The following is an 18,500-nucleotide window of genomic DNA, read 5'->3' as shown; positions in this document are numbered from 1 at the left end:
ATTTTAATTAATTCGTTTTTTTAATGTTCTTTTTTCACCTAAATGTCATCATTGATGTTCATTGCAATGCCATTGGTCATGATATTTTCATATACATACCCCCCACAGAGGCTGAAATTCACACAAATAAAAAATATCTTAAAAGTGTTAACCTATGACCTTTAACCCTGATAAAAGTAATTAAAATAACTGTAATATATGTTTTTTTGTTTTATTTATTATTGTGAAAGATAGACCCCAAATGTAAATTATTAAATTCTTATTATTATTATTTTAATAATTATTATAAATGTGCATAACATTTTGTTTTTAGATCATGTCCTCTGATAAGTCCTAGTAGTAAAAAGTAGTAATAAGGTTGAAATCTCTTTTTTGCAAGTAGAAATTAATCCGGGTTTTACAGGGTTAAATATGCTTTAGTCTCTACAGTAAAGTCCTGAGTGTTCATGTATCCATTCATTCCTAATTTCCCAGAGTCACGTCCAACTCCGAGAGCCGTCCATTTGGTTACATCCACTCTCTCAGAGTTAAATTAACAGAGAATTAATCCATTTCGCCGAGTACACTCTGAGAGTTAAATGAACAGAGAGGACTTGTTTACTGTGCGTGTTGCATAAGGTGCACCATTGTTTCTCATTAGGCTCCAGAGTGTTAAGATGCCAACTGACAGCAGTCCTGGGGGATAACTCTGTGCTGCTGCCTAATTTATGTGGCTAGTGCAGCTCAGGAAGCTCTCATCCTACATGCTCTCCACATCGGCCTTCTTTACACGTTAAGATCAACCTCAGGAACACTGAGGGCAATGCAGAGGTTGGGTATATTTGGATGTCCAGACAGAGAGGCAGTAGCAGGTAGGCATTTCACTTTTATGGAAATGTAAATTATATATTATTGTGTGTGTGTGTGTGTGTGTGTGTGTGTGTGTGTGTGTGTGTGTGTGTGTGTGTGTCTGTGTGTGTGTGTGTGTGTGTGTGTGTGTGTGTGTGTGCGCGTGTGTTTTGTTGAGCACTTCTTAAAATAGCAGATGCCACGTTGACTGTGCTGTAACTCGTCTTGTGTTAAAAGTGAACGAAAGCAAAACATTACAACATTCCATGTCAAGGACAATTAAAGTTACACAAGTTCCATTGCTGCTCCCAGGCTCGTTCTATGATCTACTCTGATTCAGTGGATATGTGATTGATCGTCGCTTCGTGCTTCAGACTTGTTGATCAGGCATGCAGAGTTGACTACCATACAGTAGATGCATTTTATCGAGTCTGACTTTTACTTTCGCGTCTACGATAGTCTTGGCTAGCACGCCCCAGTGCGTCCTGCACTTTCACCAGTAAAGGCCGTACTTGTGACGTCTTGCTCCCCTTCGCCTCTGTGATGTTGGGTGAAATCAGCGTGCCACATCTGTGCTCGTCAGTGCCACCAGAGGGCTCTACGGTGGCATATTCTTTGGACACCTGCATCCCGTACTCAATCACCCCACCTGGCCTGAGTCTGCTGCAATCAGCTCTAGATACTAGTCTACAAGAGCCTGGCTGTCGTGTAAAGAAAAAGTCAGACTCAATAAATACATCTATGATAGCTCTTCCTGATTACAAGTCAGGGTTTCAGTCTATTTCACATTTCCTGGATCCCCTTTGGCTAGAGAAAAATATGTGATTTGATTTATATCTGTTCAAGGATCTGACAGCAATCAGTGGTCTTTTGATATCAAGCTTGCACTGCTGCATATAATTTCCATTGCACGGTATGGCTACAGTGAATCCAGATTCATATACATTTGCAATCGGGAACTTCATAATTGAATGAATACAAAATAAATTACAATCTGAACATAACTAGAACCTCTGCAGAGGTTGAAGGTGGTCTATCGACTCTCTCTCTCGCTCTCGTTAAATGGGAGAGTGGAGACACTTTATTGTGGGACGACCGGAAGAGCCTAGGTCAGAGGTAGGCAACCATTATTATCAGAAGAGCCATTTTTGGCCCAATAACGTATTTCAATTCTATTTGGAGCCACAAAATAATGTTTGTCTTTCAATATTACATTTTATTGTTTGCTAATTTCTCAAAGCATATCATAACAAGTATACTGTACCAGTAAGCCAGCAGCATTGGTGGTGAAAGAATAACTTTATGCCTCCTACAAATTCAATAATACATTTTATGATATAATTTTTTTGCTTGATTTGTTGCATTTTAATGTTTTACCTTCTACTGTTTGTTTCGTGCCCTTGTTTTAACATGATTGTTTTACCTGTTGTACAGCACTTTGTAACATGTATCTCTATAAATTACAATCCAAAGAGGGAACAAGATATAAGACATACCAAGCCATCAACCCAGATCTATCTGTTCACCCACTCTATACCAGCACCAGCAGTACACCTTACATTGAGGACTATTTGAGGATAACCTTTACACGGTTTCGGTTGTCCGCTCATAGACTGCGTGTGGAAATGGGAAGATGGAGCCGCATACCACCTGAACAGCGGTTTTGCCAATGTGAGACTAGTATACAAAACGAACAGCACATACTGGTGTGTCCCCTCACACAAGATATCAGAGAGAAATATGGACATGAGGGTATTGATTTGAGCTCACTCTTTGTGGGCACTAACAGAGAGACTTTGCATATGCTACATGCCTGCCTGTCACTTGTGGAGCAATAGAAAGCTCCTGTTGTAAAGGGTTTCTGTATTGTGTATTGTATATTTTATTGTATTGTACCTTTTTTAAGTTTTTGATTCATGGGTTTTTTATTATTGTTTGGACCCAATGTTTTATACATTTGTGTCAATAAAGTAACTAACTAACTAACTACTTACTTACACCACAACAGACTGCTGATTCACTGACACACCACAACACACTGCTGATTCACTGACACAACAGACTGCTGATTCACTGACACACCACAACAGACTGCTTCAATCACATTAGTAATGAATTATACAAACAGCACACACAACGCAAGCAGCAGCAATGTAAGGTCTGTGGATTTTTCGGCCATTTGAATTTGAATTTTATTTTTGATAGACGGTAAGGTAAGGTACAACGTCTCATGCAGACCTACGTATATATGCTCTGAGGCGGGGGTGCGTATAGACAGGGCTTAATGTATTCAGAACAATGCACACAAAGTGCACAAAGACCAGCACACCGTCTGCACTGGCAATACGAACTTTATTTAAAGGCAACGTTTCGGTCAAAGGCCTTCTTCAGGCATCCGTTTGATATTTGATAGATGAAATTCGAAAAGAAAACTTTCCGTTTTCTATTCTAAATGCAATTCAAAAATGGTTAATTAAAACTTAATTCCTGATTTTCATTGGTGTGGTTTTAAACACAATTAAGATTTTAAAATTCAAATTTAAATCAAATACACAGACCCATGAAAAAAAGGTTCCGTACGGACCGTACCTTGAGCCGTCTTCTGCCTGAAGCTCCGGGTGTCGATGGCAGTGTGGGGGGGGGGGGCACGGTCTCTACCTCCTCCTGGGTCATCCTGGGTCCTCCTGGGTCCCCCTGGGTCCTCCTGGGTCCTCCTGGGTCCCCCTGGGTCCTCCTGGGTCCCCCTGGGTCCTCCTGGGTCCCCCTGGGTCCCCCTGGGTCCTCCTGGGTCCCCCTGGGTCCCCCTGGGTCCTCCTGGGTTCTCCTGGGTCCTCCTGGGTCCCCCTGGGTCCCCCTGGGTCCTCCTGGGTCCCCCTGGGTCCCCCTGGGTCCTCCTGGGTCCCCCTGGGTCCTCCTGGGTCCTCCAGCGTCCTCCAGCGTCCTCCTTGGTCCTCCTGGGTTCTCCTGGGTCCTCCTGGGTTCTCCTGGGTCCTCCAGCGTCCTCCTGGGTTCTCCTGGATCCTCCTGGGTTCTACTGGGTCCTCCAGCGTCCTCCTGGGTCCTCCTGGGTTCTCCTGGGTTCTCCTGGGTCCTCCTGGGTCCTCCTGGGTCAGGGGTAGGCAACCATTATTATCAGAAGAGCCATTTTTGGCCCAATAACGTATTTCAATTCTATTTGGAGCCACAAAATAATGTTTGTCTTTCAATATTACATTTTATTGTTTGCTAATTTCTCAAAGCATACCATAACAAGTATACTGTACCAGTAAGCCAGCAGCATTGGTGGTGAAAGAATAACTTTATGCCTCCTACAAATTCAATAATAAATTATGATTAAATGTAAAAAATAAAAAAAAGAAAAGAAAAAGAAAACTTCTTATTACTTTTCATACTTCTTTTCCATAGCAACTGGGAGCCACGGGAGAGGGCCTATAAGAGCCACATGTGGCTCTAGAGCCGCAGGTTGCCTACCCCTGGCCTAGGTCAAAGAGAGTTCTATCAATACGAGTTAAAATGTGCCACAGACCCTTACAGATGAGAGGTACTACGTTACACCACTGCCAAGCTGTGATTCCCTCTTGGAAGAGCATTATAGGTTTGGTGGTCTCTTGCTTAACACCAGGGATCAAATCCCGGTACATTTGTGGAATGGCTTTCATTTAATTTTTTACAAATAACATTCCCTCTAAACTACCTCCTAAAAGACTTTATCACAAGGGTATTATCAAAAACCTAGGCTTCAAAAAGTACTGCTCATTCAGGTGAGCTATTATGGTTGTACTCTAGGTAATGTTTGGGATTCTTCAATCTCTGTCCAGTCAGCGTCTAGTCCCTGACAACGTGATAAACAGCCCCATTACAAATCAAGTTCATTCAACAGTGTGCTTTTTGAAGGATAGGATTTCAACCAAAGCAGTGAGAGAGTGATTTCCAACAAAGTCTTCAACAATTTCTAATCCAGAGTGTCAGACAGTCAGAGAGAGAGAGAAATATTTAACTCCAATTTCTTGATTGATAATCTTCCTTGATACAGGTCAGTTTTGTGGTTCCCTGAGCCTGGCCATTGATCATTCTGATGTAGTGTGACTGACTGGCCAGATGCTCCATGTTGGAAGTGGGCTCAGTCCATTGATTCTGCTGATGCTGCGAGGAGAGGCTCTGTGGACACCGCCAGTTCTGCATGCTGGCCCTCTCTAGCCATACAGAATACACTGTGCCAGTTCTGCATGCTGGCCCTCTCTAGCCATACAGAATACACTGTGCCAGTTCTGCATGCTGGCCCTCTCTAGCCATACAGAATACACTGTGCCAGTTCTGCATGCTGGCCCTCTCTAGCCATACAGAATACACTGTGCCAGTTCTGCATGCTGGCCCTCTCTAGCCATACAGAATACACTGTGCCAGTTCTGCATGCTGGCCCTCTCTAGCCATACAGAATACACTGTGCCAGTTCTGCATGCTGGCCCTCTCTAGCCATACAGAATACACTGTGCCAGTTCTGCATGCTGGCCCTCTCTAGCCATACAGAATACACTGTGCCAGTTCTGCATGCTGGCCCTCTCTAGCCATACAGAATACACTGTGCCAGTTCTGCATGCTGGCCCTCTCTAGCCATACAGAATACACTGTGCCAGTTCTGCATGCTGGCCCTCTCTAGCCATACAGAATACACTGTGCCAGTTCTGCATGCTGGCCCTCTCTAGCCATACAGAATAGAGCGCCGCAGTCCCTCCCCTAATGATTTGATCGGCCCAAAACATTGTGTTCATTGTCATGATTTGTCACGATCCGAGTTGGCTTTGTCCGCGGCGTAACCGTCTTTAAATAAATTAAATAAAGTGTCGATGGGAGAATGCATTGGGTTTTCATTTCCTGGGCCACTAGTTTTTCTGAAAGGGGGAGGGACTGCGGCGCTCTATACACTGTGCCAGTTCTGCATGCTGGCCCTCTCTAGCCATAGAGAATACACTGTGCCAGTTCTGCATGCTGGCCTTCTCTAGCCATAGAATACACTGTGCCAGCCATCAATCAATTGTTTTACTGTAAAGGTATCAATACTGCAAAGAACTATACACCCTTTACAAGTAAAAGTCCGGAATTCAAAATGTATTTGAATAAAAGTATTAGTAAAAGTACTATTTGGCATCAAATGGTATACGTAAAGTACCAAAGGTAAAAAGTACTCACTATGCAGAATGTCCTATTTCAAGCTTTCAAATGTATATGAAAAAGAGCCGAAATGTAGGCATATATATATACGGCTGAAGTGGTTACTGTATGTTTTGTAATAATAATCAATTTACAAAGTAACTAGTAACTAAAGTTGTCAAATAATTGTAGTGGAGTAAAAGTACTATATTTGCCTCTGAGATGTATTGGAGTACTATTGGAAATTGGAAATACTAAACTAAAGGACAAATACCTCAAAATTGTACTTAAGTAAAGTACTTAGTTACTAGTTACTCCACCACAGTTTTTGTATTGTTATTCCTTATGTTTTTGATATGCCAGTGTAGTTTCCTAACTATGGTATGTATACCTGCTACAGGAGCATAAAAGATTTTGCTATCATCTTTATATTGTACCGTATACAGCATTAGTAAAACAAATAATAATAATAACTAGAACTGCACTCTGTCGAGTACATACTTGCTTGTTGCACACTAGTAGGCCATAAATGGCCAACTAGTGCGCAAGCAGAGCGCGCAAGTACTTTAGACCGTTATAAACTGTCACTTTTGATGCGTTTGCACCGTCCCTGCAAATTGTGCCTGATACGGCAGTGGTGCCAGATTACATACATGTATACACAGGAGCATTACCTTTAATCCTCCCAACACTAAAACATATCTTCATTACGTCACCATCGAAAACCAATTACACTCTGGCATTGGGTCCTTTAATCCACATATTTCTTCCGTCATCATTGAGAACTAATTATAAATATACTATATATGTCATTTGTAAGTTGATTAGCGGTATACTGTGGTTACTTTGCGCCAAAAACCGTCCCAGCCAACCCGCCACTTTTGATGCGTATGCAAATAAAACAGAAAATTTGTGCCTGATTTGCTGGGACCAGATTACATAAATGACCATATTTCTTACGTCATCATTGAGAGCTAGTCATACATATACTATAGATATATAATTTGTAAATTGATTAGCGGTATACTGTGGTTACTTTGCGACAAAATCCGTCCCAGCCAACCCGCCACTTTTGATGCGTATGCAAATAAAACAGCAAATTTGTGCCTGATTTGCTGGGACCAGATTACATAAATGACCATATTTCTTACGTCATCATTGAGAGCTAGTCATACATATACACACCATGTACTCTGGCCCCAGCAAATCAAGCACAATTTGCCATTTTATTTTACAGATTATATATATATTATATGTATGACTAGCTCTCAATGATGACAAATTTGCTGTTACGCATACGCATCAAAAGTGGCGGGTTGGCTGGGACGGTGCATACGGACCGGGCGAAATTATTACTTGCGCAAGTAATAATAATAATAATGATTGCATACTTTGCACTCCATGGAAAGCACGGAAATGTTGCAAAAGTTTCTCCTGCAAACCAGTGCCCCCCATGGGTAACAGAGAACCATTTGAGATGTGCAGTTTGTTCCCTGCATAGCGATCACGCCACCACCCACCCCCTACCGCCCTCTATGCATTGCCCTGGGCACTGAGTCTGGATCTGACAGGGAGGTCCTAAGTTTATGCAGCGTGGCACTCGAGTAGGCACACACCATTACCCTGCAACCCTGGGTCCCTGCATGACGCGCACGCACGCACACACAAACACACACCCCTACTGTTGGCCCAGAGATTTAAATTGTCTGCGCTTTGCGTCCCAAAACGCAGTTTATAGTTATGGGACGCAATACACCAACAACCTCTGCGTCCACGGGATACACTACTGTACTCAGCATGTACAGTAATAATAATCCACGTGAAAAAATATATCACGGTAAAACAATAATCCATGGACACGATCATTTTGCATCCGACCTCATCCTACGTTATAAACAATAATGATGCTGGCCCTCTCTAGCCATACAGAATACACTGTGCCAGTTCTGCATGCTGGCCCTCTCTAGCCATGGTTGCAGCATTTGATACATACCGGTATGTAGAAGGTTGCGATTGTGAGAAAAGGATTGCTTTACTTTCTTCATTGATACAAAATCTAATTATAATGAATACTAAAACGAGTTAAAGTCTTAATTATTTTCAAAACCGCAAAACCATACTTATAAGTATAGTACTTCCAGTGATTACCGGTACTTTCCACCACCGCTTTATGTACAAGTGGAAGACTGGATGTGCAATAAATTGGTCTTGCGTTAATTTGCATACAGGCAGTAGTCATGCTATAGAACACAACAGCTGGATCTGCTCCCACTGACATAGTAAACACACATAAGGACTGATGGATTATTCATGTGTAAGCAAACATGACATGTTGACTCGGGGGCAATCTTTTAGAAGAAATGTCATGCTGGATTGCGACTAGTCTAGGTGACAGGCGCATTCCCCTGGCAGCTGTACAACCACAAGTACATCTGTTGCTGCGTGTGTATTTAGAAGGATCCCTGTCATTCTCAGCTCCAACTGGGGTTATGGGGAAGTGGTTTTATACTATATCACACACACACACACACACACACACACACACACACACACACACACACACACACACACACACACACACACACACACACACACACACACACACACACACACACACACACACACACACACACACACACACACACACACACACACACACACACACACACACACACACACACACACACACACACACACACACACACGAGAGAGAGAGAGAGAGAGAGAGAGAGAGAGAGAGATTCCCCACACACCACTTGAACCCCAGCATGCCTATTCTGAGGGGAAACATTTGCCAAAAATAGCAGATCTACAAGATCAGCTATTTTTCAGTTCAGGTCAGTTTAACTAAACTAAGAATAGTTATGTGGTTAAAGAAAAAGACCTCATGGCCCGCTGAAAAGAGTAGAATAGTGAGGCTCCCACAGCATAAAACTTGACTGCATGCCTTCAGAAGCTTTCTTTTTTTAATTACTTCCTCGCCTCCTAATTGTGGGGGTGAACCTTTGACAAATCTACAAGCTCACAACACGTCGCAACGTGATGATTTTTGCCCTTGTAGATACTAGTCTATTTTCGACAAAGAGATTCTGTGATGGTGACCACAGTTGAGATATAGCCGAATGGATAGAGCGCTTGCATAACGGACTCGGGTCCTTGCAGCTCATAAGGAGCTTGTGGTCCGTGTAGTATAGTTAGCTGAGTCACCAGGCGCCCACTTCAGAACATCCTTTATGAATGTTGGGATGGATATTTTAGAGACTGCAGCCAAGGGTGCATGCACATCCTGCAGCTTTCTGCGACATGTGAGAATTAATAGCCCAAATGCTCTGCCCCGTGGCCTGACCTTCAATTGAGATAATATGATAATGCAATATTTCCCTTGCTCTCTGTAGTACAGTATGTGGATGTTTTGGTATGAGACTGGCTGGGCATAGTATGTATGTGAATGTTTGGAATGGGACTGGGAATTGGTATGTACTGGATGTGAATGTTTTAATATGGGAGTAGGAACAGGTCTACTGTATATGTGGATGTTTTGCAATGGAAATAGGGCTTTGGAATAAAGGAGCCTTGAAAACCTCTGGCTTAGTCTGCTATTACCATGAAAGTGGATCAAATCACTACAGAACCCCATTTACATTGGCTCCCGGTCTGTAAAAAAAAAAGAAAAATCACTTCCAAAATGCTACTGTTGTGAACCGAATGGTTTATGGCTTAAGTACAATTCTGATCTTATGCTACATTATGAACCATCCAAACCACTCAGGTCATCTGGGAAGGTTTACTTTCTGAACCCATAATGTGGAGATGCATCACATATCTGGGACAAACTCCATGAAAACCGCAGGTCTGCTACAACTCTCAATTATTTTGAGTGGAAGCTGAGGACGTTTATGTTTGCCATTGAATTTACTGACCCCTTTTAAAAATGTATCCAGTGCTGTAATTTTATTTTATTAACTTCTAAACTAGGCTATTAAATGTCCTTTAAATGAAAGCCTGGGTATCAAGGCTAACAGCACTGTCTTAATGCTTTGTGTAAGTACTTTGAAATGCTTTGTTGAAATGTGCTATACAAATAAACTTGCCTTGCCTATTACCTCTCCACCATGGTGAAGCAAGCAAGATGGATGCAGGTGCTCCTCTCATCCTTCCAGAATGTTTATGCAGCATTGCAACTGAATTTCCCCAACAACTCCTATCTCTGTGAAGGTGAATTTATACTCTGTTGCTCCACAAAAATAACTGATGTTCGTCGAGTGGCTGCATGGCCAATGTGAGGGAGTATAAATTATCCCCAAGACTCATATAGACTTTTTGGCACATCAGACGTTCTGTTTGCTATCACTAATGCTTGAGCATACAAATGGCACCCCTTTTTTTTTAGCTCTCATTCCTTGGCTTGCCAAAAGCAGATTGACTCCTGCTGTCGTCAACCAGTCACAGCTGTAGTCTGTGTATTTTTGCCAGGCAGACGTCAGTCGCTACCACTGATGCTAGAGTTTTAAAATGGCAAAACTCTTACAATCTCTCACTCCTTGGCTTGCTCATTTGATGGAATGTTGTACTGTACTTCTGTCTTGATGGCCCAAAAGGAGGCAAATATTTGCTGGCCTAACATGAGGCAAATATTTGCCATTTCAGAACCAGTACATTGGAATACAGAGACTAACACCTCATCAACACAGACAAGGAGACTCCAATCTAACTTGTTGAACAAACTACAGTAATAAACTCACCAATAGTAAAATTATTTACACACTGTAGTTGTACCCATTGAGCCTATGAGGCATGCTTTTTCCAAAGAAAATCTGGCTTGAATAGGCATGTAACGATTAACTCAACTCACGATACGATTCCTGCGTTTTTCATGCACACACCTGTGATTTACCAGACCTGGATTCTGTTTATATTTTCTTTTACGCTTGCGTTGTCGCGCCCCTCTTGAGCAGACCTGTCGTTGATCCAGGCAACAACGTGTGCGTTCCTCGCTTCCCGTTTGAAAGGCCCTTGTTCCAGGATAATGAGGGTTCATAATGTAAAAGCAAAGTCACAGGTGTGTTTTGGTTTTGGCCCTAAATAAGTGATTTAAAGATGAGCAGCAGCCGTGTTTTAAAATTCTATTCCCAGTGCAGCCAGTGCAGAGATCTGTTATATTGGCATGTGTTCAGCTTTCTTAGTTCTTATTAGAACTCTAGCAGCTGCATTCTGAATGAGCTGTAGACTTCTGAGATCTTTCGAGGAGAACCGAAATAACGGATTTTGTTATGGCTATTAAAATGTATAAGTTATACATTTTAATGTGAAAACCGTAAGGGAACCATAAGGGAACCACTAGTCTAAACGACAGCTAGGACCTGCCATCAAAATCATTGAGTCGTTATAGAATCTCCCAGCGGAGACTTTAATGCTATAGATTCTGTTTAGATAGTTCACTTGCTACACGTTCCATTTCTGCAAGTTTCTGCGAGAGAAAAGATAAAAGATCTGAAGAGCACTGAAATGATGTAGGTCATCCTTGAGCCAGCGGTTTATTTATTGAATCACAGCACATTAATCTCAAGTGAATGAATAAATCAATAATATTTGTCTCCAGCTGGCTGCATGCACCATAGTGTTTTTGGGAGACGGTGCATATAAGCTACCCACCCCAGGGTTAAACTACCCTAGGAGACAATCAATTCCAACTTTGATTGGTGGGTGGTGATCCACCTGAACTAAAGCAGCACCCACAGCTGTGGTTGTATGATAAAGGGGGAGGGGTTAGGGGAGGGGATGATATTGTGATGTCACTATATCACTGTTTTGACTGTCACGGTTTCAGCCTCCAGAAAGAAATCCTAAATACAAAGGGAAGACATCATTGCACATAACCACACCAAGGGGTCTAATGAAGGTCTGACACTTCATAAACACATGAAAAACTGCGATTTATGAGAGATTAAAGATAATTCAAATTATCAATTGTGGTACTACAGAGCTGTTTACTTTCATGTCATGGTTTCTCTTCATTTAATCCCTTTTGATGATTTGCCTGAAGTTCAAATTAATTAGTTATGTAAGGGACGGTTGAATATTTGAAATAAAAATGATATGCGCTAATAAGCGGTGACATCATCGTTTCTCAAAAGCTCTGTTTCGCATGACTACACAGATCCACAGATCTGGATATTTTCGAAAATCTTCCCTTATTTAGATTTATTCTTAGCTCGCATCGAGAGTGGTTTGGCTACATCTAGCTGCTACAGACACATCCGGAACAGCGTCCGGTCCGTCGGTAAAAGTGCTCCGTTGCTATGAATCGACTGGGCACTATAATTTAATGGATTAAATAACCCCGGGGGGGTGTTAAATGCATGATTTATTCAGTTCACCATCCAAGCCTGTTGAGCAAGACTTTGTGTCATTCATAATAATATTGTGCCCGGTTGGCAATGACAACTAGAGTTTGACTCTACAATTTTGTTCAGCAGCCCGTTGCGTGTGTTGATGCCCCCTAATAGGGACCAGTTTCACTATAGGAGGTATCTGTTGATCTAATATGTTGGTGGGATCTGGTCACCTGGAGGATGATGGATGCAACAGGAGAAAGCGCATCACATCCCCAAAGTCCCTTCCACCAGGTGGCCGATGAGATATGTTGGCATGAGTTTCATAATCCGTCTCATTCCCAAAGCTCTTGCTTGGTAGAGTACTTCACCAGAACGCCAAGAACCTTGCTTTCATCAAGGCCAAAGGTGCACGGCGAGCGAGCCACAGCAGTGTTGTAGTGTTGGCAGTATAGTGTGGGCTGCTAGATGTGATGAGAGAATGCACTGTGCGTGCAGAGGATTGTACTGGATTCCTGTATAATGGCAGAGAAGAGTACTCACTCTGCTGCTGCAGTGCATGGTTACAATTAAGTTAAATGGCATACGTTTAACCAAACAACACGTACAGTAGTGACTTTATATTGAAATCATCCACATTTTTCCTGAAATTGAAACCATCGATACTGTAGGTCTCCAAAAACTAATTTGATTTGGTTCAACTGAGGAGTTTGTAGTCAAGGTAAGCTAGCATCAAATACTACAGTTCCTATACTTGGTTGTAGTATCTGTATCTGTGAAACATTATTTCACAGATACAGATAGGTGGTTTAATAATAGTGAAATGTAACTTCTGGAACATCTTAGTGACATGATAATTAATCACTTTGAGTGTAATTACCATTATCTTTATTTGGAGGTAAAAAGGGGAAAAGAGCAAGATAAACGTCACTCTGGTGACCCACATTAATGAAAATAGACACTTCCCCCCTCAGGGTAGTATTAACTTAGACACCTTCCCCTGTCCTGTGTTTTGTTAGTATTAGGTATGTGCTGCATACTGATGTGCATATTTGTCCCAACCATCACTGCTTTCCACGCTTGAGGATTCTAAATGGTATTGACTGTTGCAGGGAGTCATGATAAATAATCTTTCATGAGTCACAAAACTATAATCATAAAACAGCAGTGAACCATATAAACACTGATTACCAAACCATTGCTGTCGGGCAGAAATCTTGCATCACCACATTTCAACTTTTATCGTTTTTTAGTTTTAGAGTGTTGCATAAAAGCAGCAACACTAGCCGATCAACAAGCTCGCAACGTGTAGCACAGCGATGTTGTGAGCCTTTAAAAAAAAAAGGCTATATGTGGGGTTTAGAAATATTTAACCAATGAAATATGTGAGTGTGAGTAAATAATATTTACATTGGATCCATTGGAACACAGGTACTGTAGGCCTACTACTTGAACACTACAAAACTTAAACTCAGGATTAAACTGGAGAAATCTAAAAGTGATTGGATCAGACTTCCTTCGGATACATGGCGAATGCATTTATTCCTTGCACAGTGCACTGAAGTCTTTTAATTCCCCCCACCCCATTTCCTGAAAAGTAACGGCTTTGGACATACAAGGTTTCATCACAAATTGCTCCTCCTTTTCAACTCCCATTGTCCCAAACCCCAGAAAGGCTTTATGAAGTTTCCAATATTTCTTGAAAGCTGGATACACAGATAATCATGTCAGAGTACGTTTGGTTTTGACATAGGCCTATTTGCAATATGTGAGAGAGAATTCCTCATAGAGGGAAAGGGATTTGATGGGAATACTGAGCGTGCTGCTGGTGAAATTTATACTGCCAGCTGTTCAAAGATTTATTATTTTAATGTCAGAACAAATTCAATATAAACGGGAGCGCGGATCCCCGCCATACTGGCCGGGTTTGCCTGCCCAGGGCTATAATGGTAAATGGACTGCATTCATATAGCGCCTTCCTCCAAAGCACTTTACATTACAATGTACTTCACATTCACCCATTCATACACAGACGGCGGAGGAAACCATGCAGGGCACCACCAACCTGCTCATCGGGAGCAGTTAGTTAGTTCAGTGTCTTGCTCAAGGACACTTCGACTCTGATAGATACATCTTGAATACGCTTATTAGAGTAGACCTAATGTGCCGGAGTAGTAGTCAAAAAGTGTGTTTTGCTAAAGAAAAACACACTCGTGTGAAGTGAGGGGTTCTCTTGTCGTCGTACATCACCCAATATTTTTTTTTATATACTTCATGAATTCATTTGTCAACTTATGTTAGTATCTTTTAACCATGATACGTTTTTAAAAACTCATCTTTTCACCATGATCATGTAAAACGACAACTGAATAAGTCGCTGCTTCTTCGCATGGAAAGGAGCCAGCTAAGGTGGTTTGGGCATCTGGTTAGGATGCCTCTTGGGCATCTCCCTATAGGGAGGTCCCGGGGCAGACCAAGGTGCATTTGGAGTTAACACTTCGACTCACTGGCCTTGGAAGCTCTCGGGATAATGTTGCTCTGGAGAGGGAAGTCTGGAGTGCTCCGATGGAGCTGTTGCCCCCGCGACCAGACTACGGATAAGCGGTTGAAGATGGATGGGTGGATGAAGGGTGCGCCCGTGCACTAGCCAACACACAAGAGGATGTTGAATGAACTGAAACCAGCGTTCCCCAAAACAATAGGTTTGGAGAACTGTTGGGAATTGATTACATGAAACAGTCATTGAGACCAGTCTCAATGTTTGTAAACAAATAATTGGTCTATAGGCTATTGGTAGTAGTGCATGTGCACGTCAGTGCATATATGTGCGTGTTTCAATGGGGCCTCCACAGTCAAAAAGTCTGGACACGCCACTGTCCCCCGTAACCCATTCATTGTCTATGAGGCAGCAGGTGTCTCATGAGGCCATAACAAACTGCAGACTTGACTCTTTGGTTTCCAGCTTTGAGGACAAATATTGTCTATGGATGGACACATCTGTGATCATAGGAGTACATGACCTCTGTTCTGGGAGGACACTTTTCTTTAAACGTACGGTAAGACCCCAAAAGTGCCTCAGCGGGATAAAGAGGCTATTTTACGGTTTGCTTCTTTGACAAAATTGTAAAAAAGAAAGTAGTCTAACACAGAGATGAGTCTGTAGAATAATCGGAGCTTTATCAGCGTGTTCACAATACGGTGCAAGAACATTCACAAAGCTCGATATGCAGCGATTCGTCTCTGACAGCCCACATCCATCAAAAGGTCACCTTCACTAGGCTTTAATAAATTGCCATGTCCTCATCTTTCTGTTGTGGTTGCACTTAGGCCAGTTGTGTTTTCTTTGTTTGTGATTTCACAGCTAAGTAAAGTTGAGGGATAGATAAAAAATAATAATAATAATAAATTAAGAGTTTTTTGTATTTTTCCCACTTCCTGCCCCCCTTGTCATGTTTTCTAAATTTGCTCTGTATTCTCAGCAGCCGGTCATTATGAACACATTAAAGTTATTGGTCACTGCAGCCACCCTGTACAGTAGTTCACTTCATAACCTTGGGTCTTTACTGGGTACACATACATTAATGTACACACCTGCACCAGTTCACATTAAAAGGTGTACATGCTGATTACAGATTAAGTGTGATGCATCTTTAAAAAGGTGTAAAGACTGGGTTAATATGATCAAGTCTGTCAGTCAGGCTAGTTATCGAACTGATCCAATACAACACACACACCCATAACAGGCCTACTTAAAGATGGAGTGCTCACAAAAACATGCAATAATCCTGGTCTCTAAAACTACCTCACCTTTGGCCAGCCAGGGTGCCTGATGGAGGGGAGGGAACTGGTTGGAATAACGTGTTCCTTCCACGCGCTACGTCCAACCAGGGAAATTCCCCCGTCAGGTGAAAAGAAGCAGCTTCGACTCCTCATGCATAGAAGAAGGCATGAGGAGGAAGAATGTCTTCAAAAAAGTATGTGTTAAAATGTCGTTTTTATGTGGACACTGGACACGCCAACCAACCAGTTAATTAAGTATGCCTGGGTTGCCTGGTGGGAGGTATGGGTGGTGATCCACCTGAACTCAAGCCGCACCCACATCTGTTGTATGATATAATTGTGATGTCACTATATCACTGTTTTATTTTTCATTGGCACATTTGACTGTGAGTTTCAGCCTCCAGGAAGAAACCCTAAATACAAAGGGAAGGCATCATTGCACATAACCACACCAAGGGGTCTAATGAATTACTGTCACCTCAAACATATTAAAAACAGGAAAAAATACAAAAATCACGGCAGTCCTTCTTTAAAATATAGTGTGAGACAAACATGTCTGACAAAGATGAATCTTCCCGAGTGTGGTTTAAGAGTAAAGACTAATGTCTGACAGCACCAATATGCCTATTCTGATAAATTATAGGAATAGTGTCAGCTAGCCAGAACCTACAGAACCTTGCTCAGTCCATACGTGCCGGTCCCAGACATACAGTATAGACAAGTTACACAACATCCAGAGAAGGTGAACCACGCTGGTCAACAACATCCACTTCAAAATGCTCTCTTGTCTTTCATCTAATCGTCATTACATGAAATTGTAAAAAGCCATTGGTAAAATGGGCCAGTTGTGTTGGTAAAAATAAAAGTGTTGACAGCAGACCTTCGTCATTTGTATCAAACCTTTTCAGACTCAAATAATTAAAACATCAATGTTCACTTTTCTCAATTTGCTTCTTACATTATTTTCCTTGGGTAATGAAGCAGCCAAGCTCCAGCCAGTGGCCAAATCCACAACATAACTTTCCATAGTTCTTTGTGAAGTTAATAAGGCACTGGTTCTCAACCTTTAGTGGATCAGGGCCCACTGAAAACATCTCCAAAGTGCTGGCGCCGCCCACCCACCTGACCACACCAACAAGTGTTAAGATTATGTATATTTTAATGATCAAATCAATTAATTGTGTTCCGGCTTGGATCAATATCGCGCGCCCAAAGGGGATTTATATATATATATATATATATATATATATATATATATATATATATATATATATATTAATGTTATATTATCATTACAATATTAATGTTTTGACAATTATTTGGGGGCGTGTAATATCCTCACGGCGGACATGGTCCCTAAAAGTGTGAGTATGTGGTTGCTAGGTTAATGTATCATGTGATGAACTTAATGTCAGTGCTGCGTTGTACTGTGTACAGTACATGGAGCACATGCTAGTGTAAAGATGGATGATTCATATATGTGAGCTAAAAGTATCCACTCAGCAGGCCCTCTGTCAAGGCTGCTGAGATACCAGCTGGTATGGTCTTGCTGCCAGGGGTCATAGGACAGTCCTCACATGACACAACCGTAATTCTCCCATCGAAGTTGCTGGCAGGAAATTCAACCACTACAAAATAATGTAATGTGAAATTTGGCACAGTACTTTACTTATTCATGACTGACACATTACGTCAGGTCCCAGGTTCAAAGCAGACCCGTTAGGTCAGGTGCAAAATATCAAATTCAGAAAGGCAACATGAAAAGATGCACATCTTTTCATGTTGCCTTTCTGAATGTGCGTGCGTGAGTGCTGTTTGGGGCGGCAGACAGGTATATATTTGCCAATTATTGCCAGCTTGTGGCCTGTAAATCTTGAAATACTTCAAATGTTGAAAACTTGAAAGGCTCGTGGACATATAGACTTGACAAGGTTTATAGGTTATAGCTCATATGGGTTAGGTTTAAAGATATCTACACTCTCCTATAAACTCTTAAAGCCCAGTAGCATAGTGAACCTGTCAATTTGTGCCCAATTGAATTAGGCTTAAATCCCAATTGTTCGCAAGTTGAACATTTCTATGATGAAACTTACTTTAGTTTTCATCTTTAATTTTACTCACAAAAACAAATCATATTCTAGACTCTGCAGTCTGTGAGGAGAGGTGGGAGGTTAAGAGAGGCGCTGTCTAATGTCTATGCCTATACGTTCTTCCCCAGGTACGTATACTGTATATACGGACGCTGACGCTAGGTGGCGTTATATCCCAGGTCCGTGTATATATATATACCGGTACGTACCCCAACGTATACTCTATATAATGTTTGAGGCCTACAGAAGTTTTTAACATTGGTCCGGTTCCTATAGCATTAGCAACAATCCACCGTTCCAACTATGGGATTGCAAATATATT

At 41.8% G+C, this 18,500-nt stretch overlaps 2 protein-coding genes across 2 annotated transcripts in view; one reads left to right on the top strand and one right to left on the bottom strand.

Annotated features, from left to right (window-relative positions):
• Positions 1 to 18,500, top strand: part of dact2 (dishevelled-binding antagonist of beta-catenin 2) — a 249,936-nt gene that overhangs the window by 107,900 nt on the left and 123,536 nt on the right. The window lies entirely within an intron of this gene.
• LOC308328779 (cytochrome P450 2J2-like) overlaps positions 740 to 18,500 on the bottom strand; it is a gene marked incomplete at both ends in the record, with an annotated part of 55,357 nt that continues 37,596 nt past the window's right edge. The window contains 3 exons of the mRNA XM_080782890.1: positions 740 to 763; positions 1,341 to 1,529; positions 3,757 to 3,932. Of these exons, the coding sequence (XP_080639016.1) occupies positions 740 to 763; positions 1,341 to 1,529; positions 3,757 to 3,932 (389 nt within the window). The remainder of the gene's footprint in view (positions 764 to 1,340; positions 1,530 to 3,756; positions 3,933 to 18,500) is intronic.

Source organism: Protomyctophum bolini, assembly GCF_963924005.1.
Source record: "Protomyctophum bolini genome assembly, chromosome: 14".
Lineage (NCBI taxonomy): Eukaryota > Metazoa > Chordata > Actinopteri > Myctophiformes > Myctophidae > Protomyctophum > Protomyctophum bolini.
The sequence above is the reverse complement of the archived record's forward strand: the minus strand, read 5'-3'. Positions and strand labels throughout refer to the sequence as shown.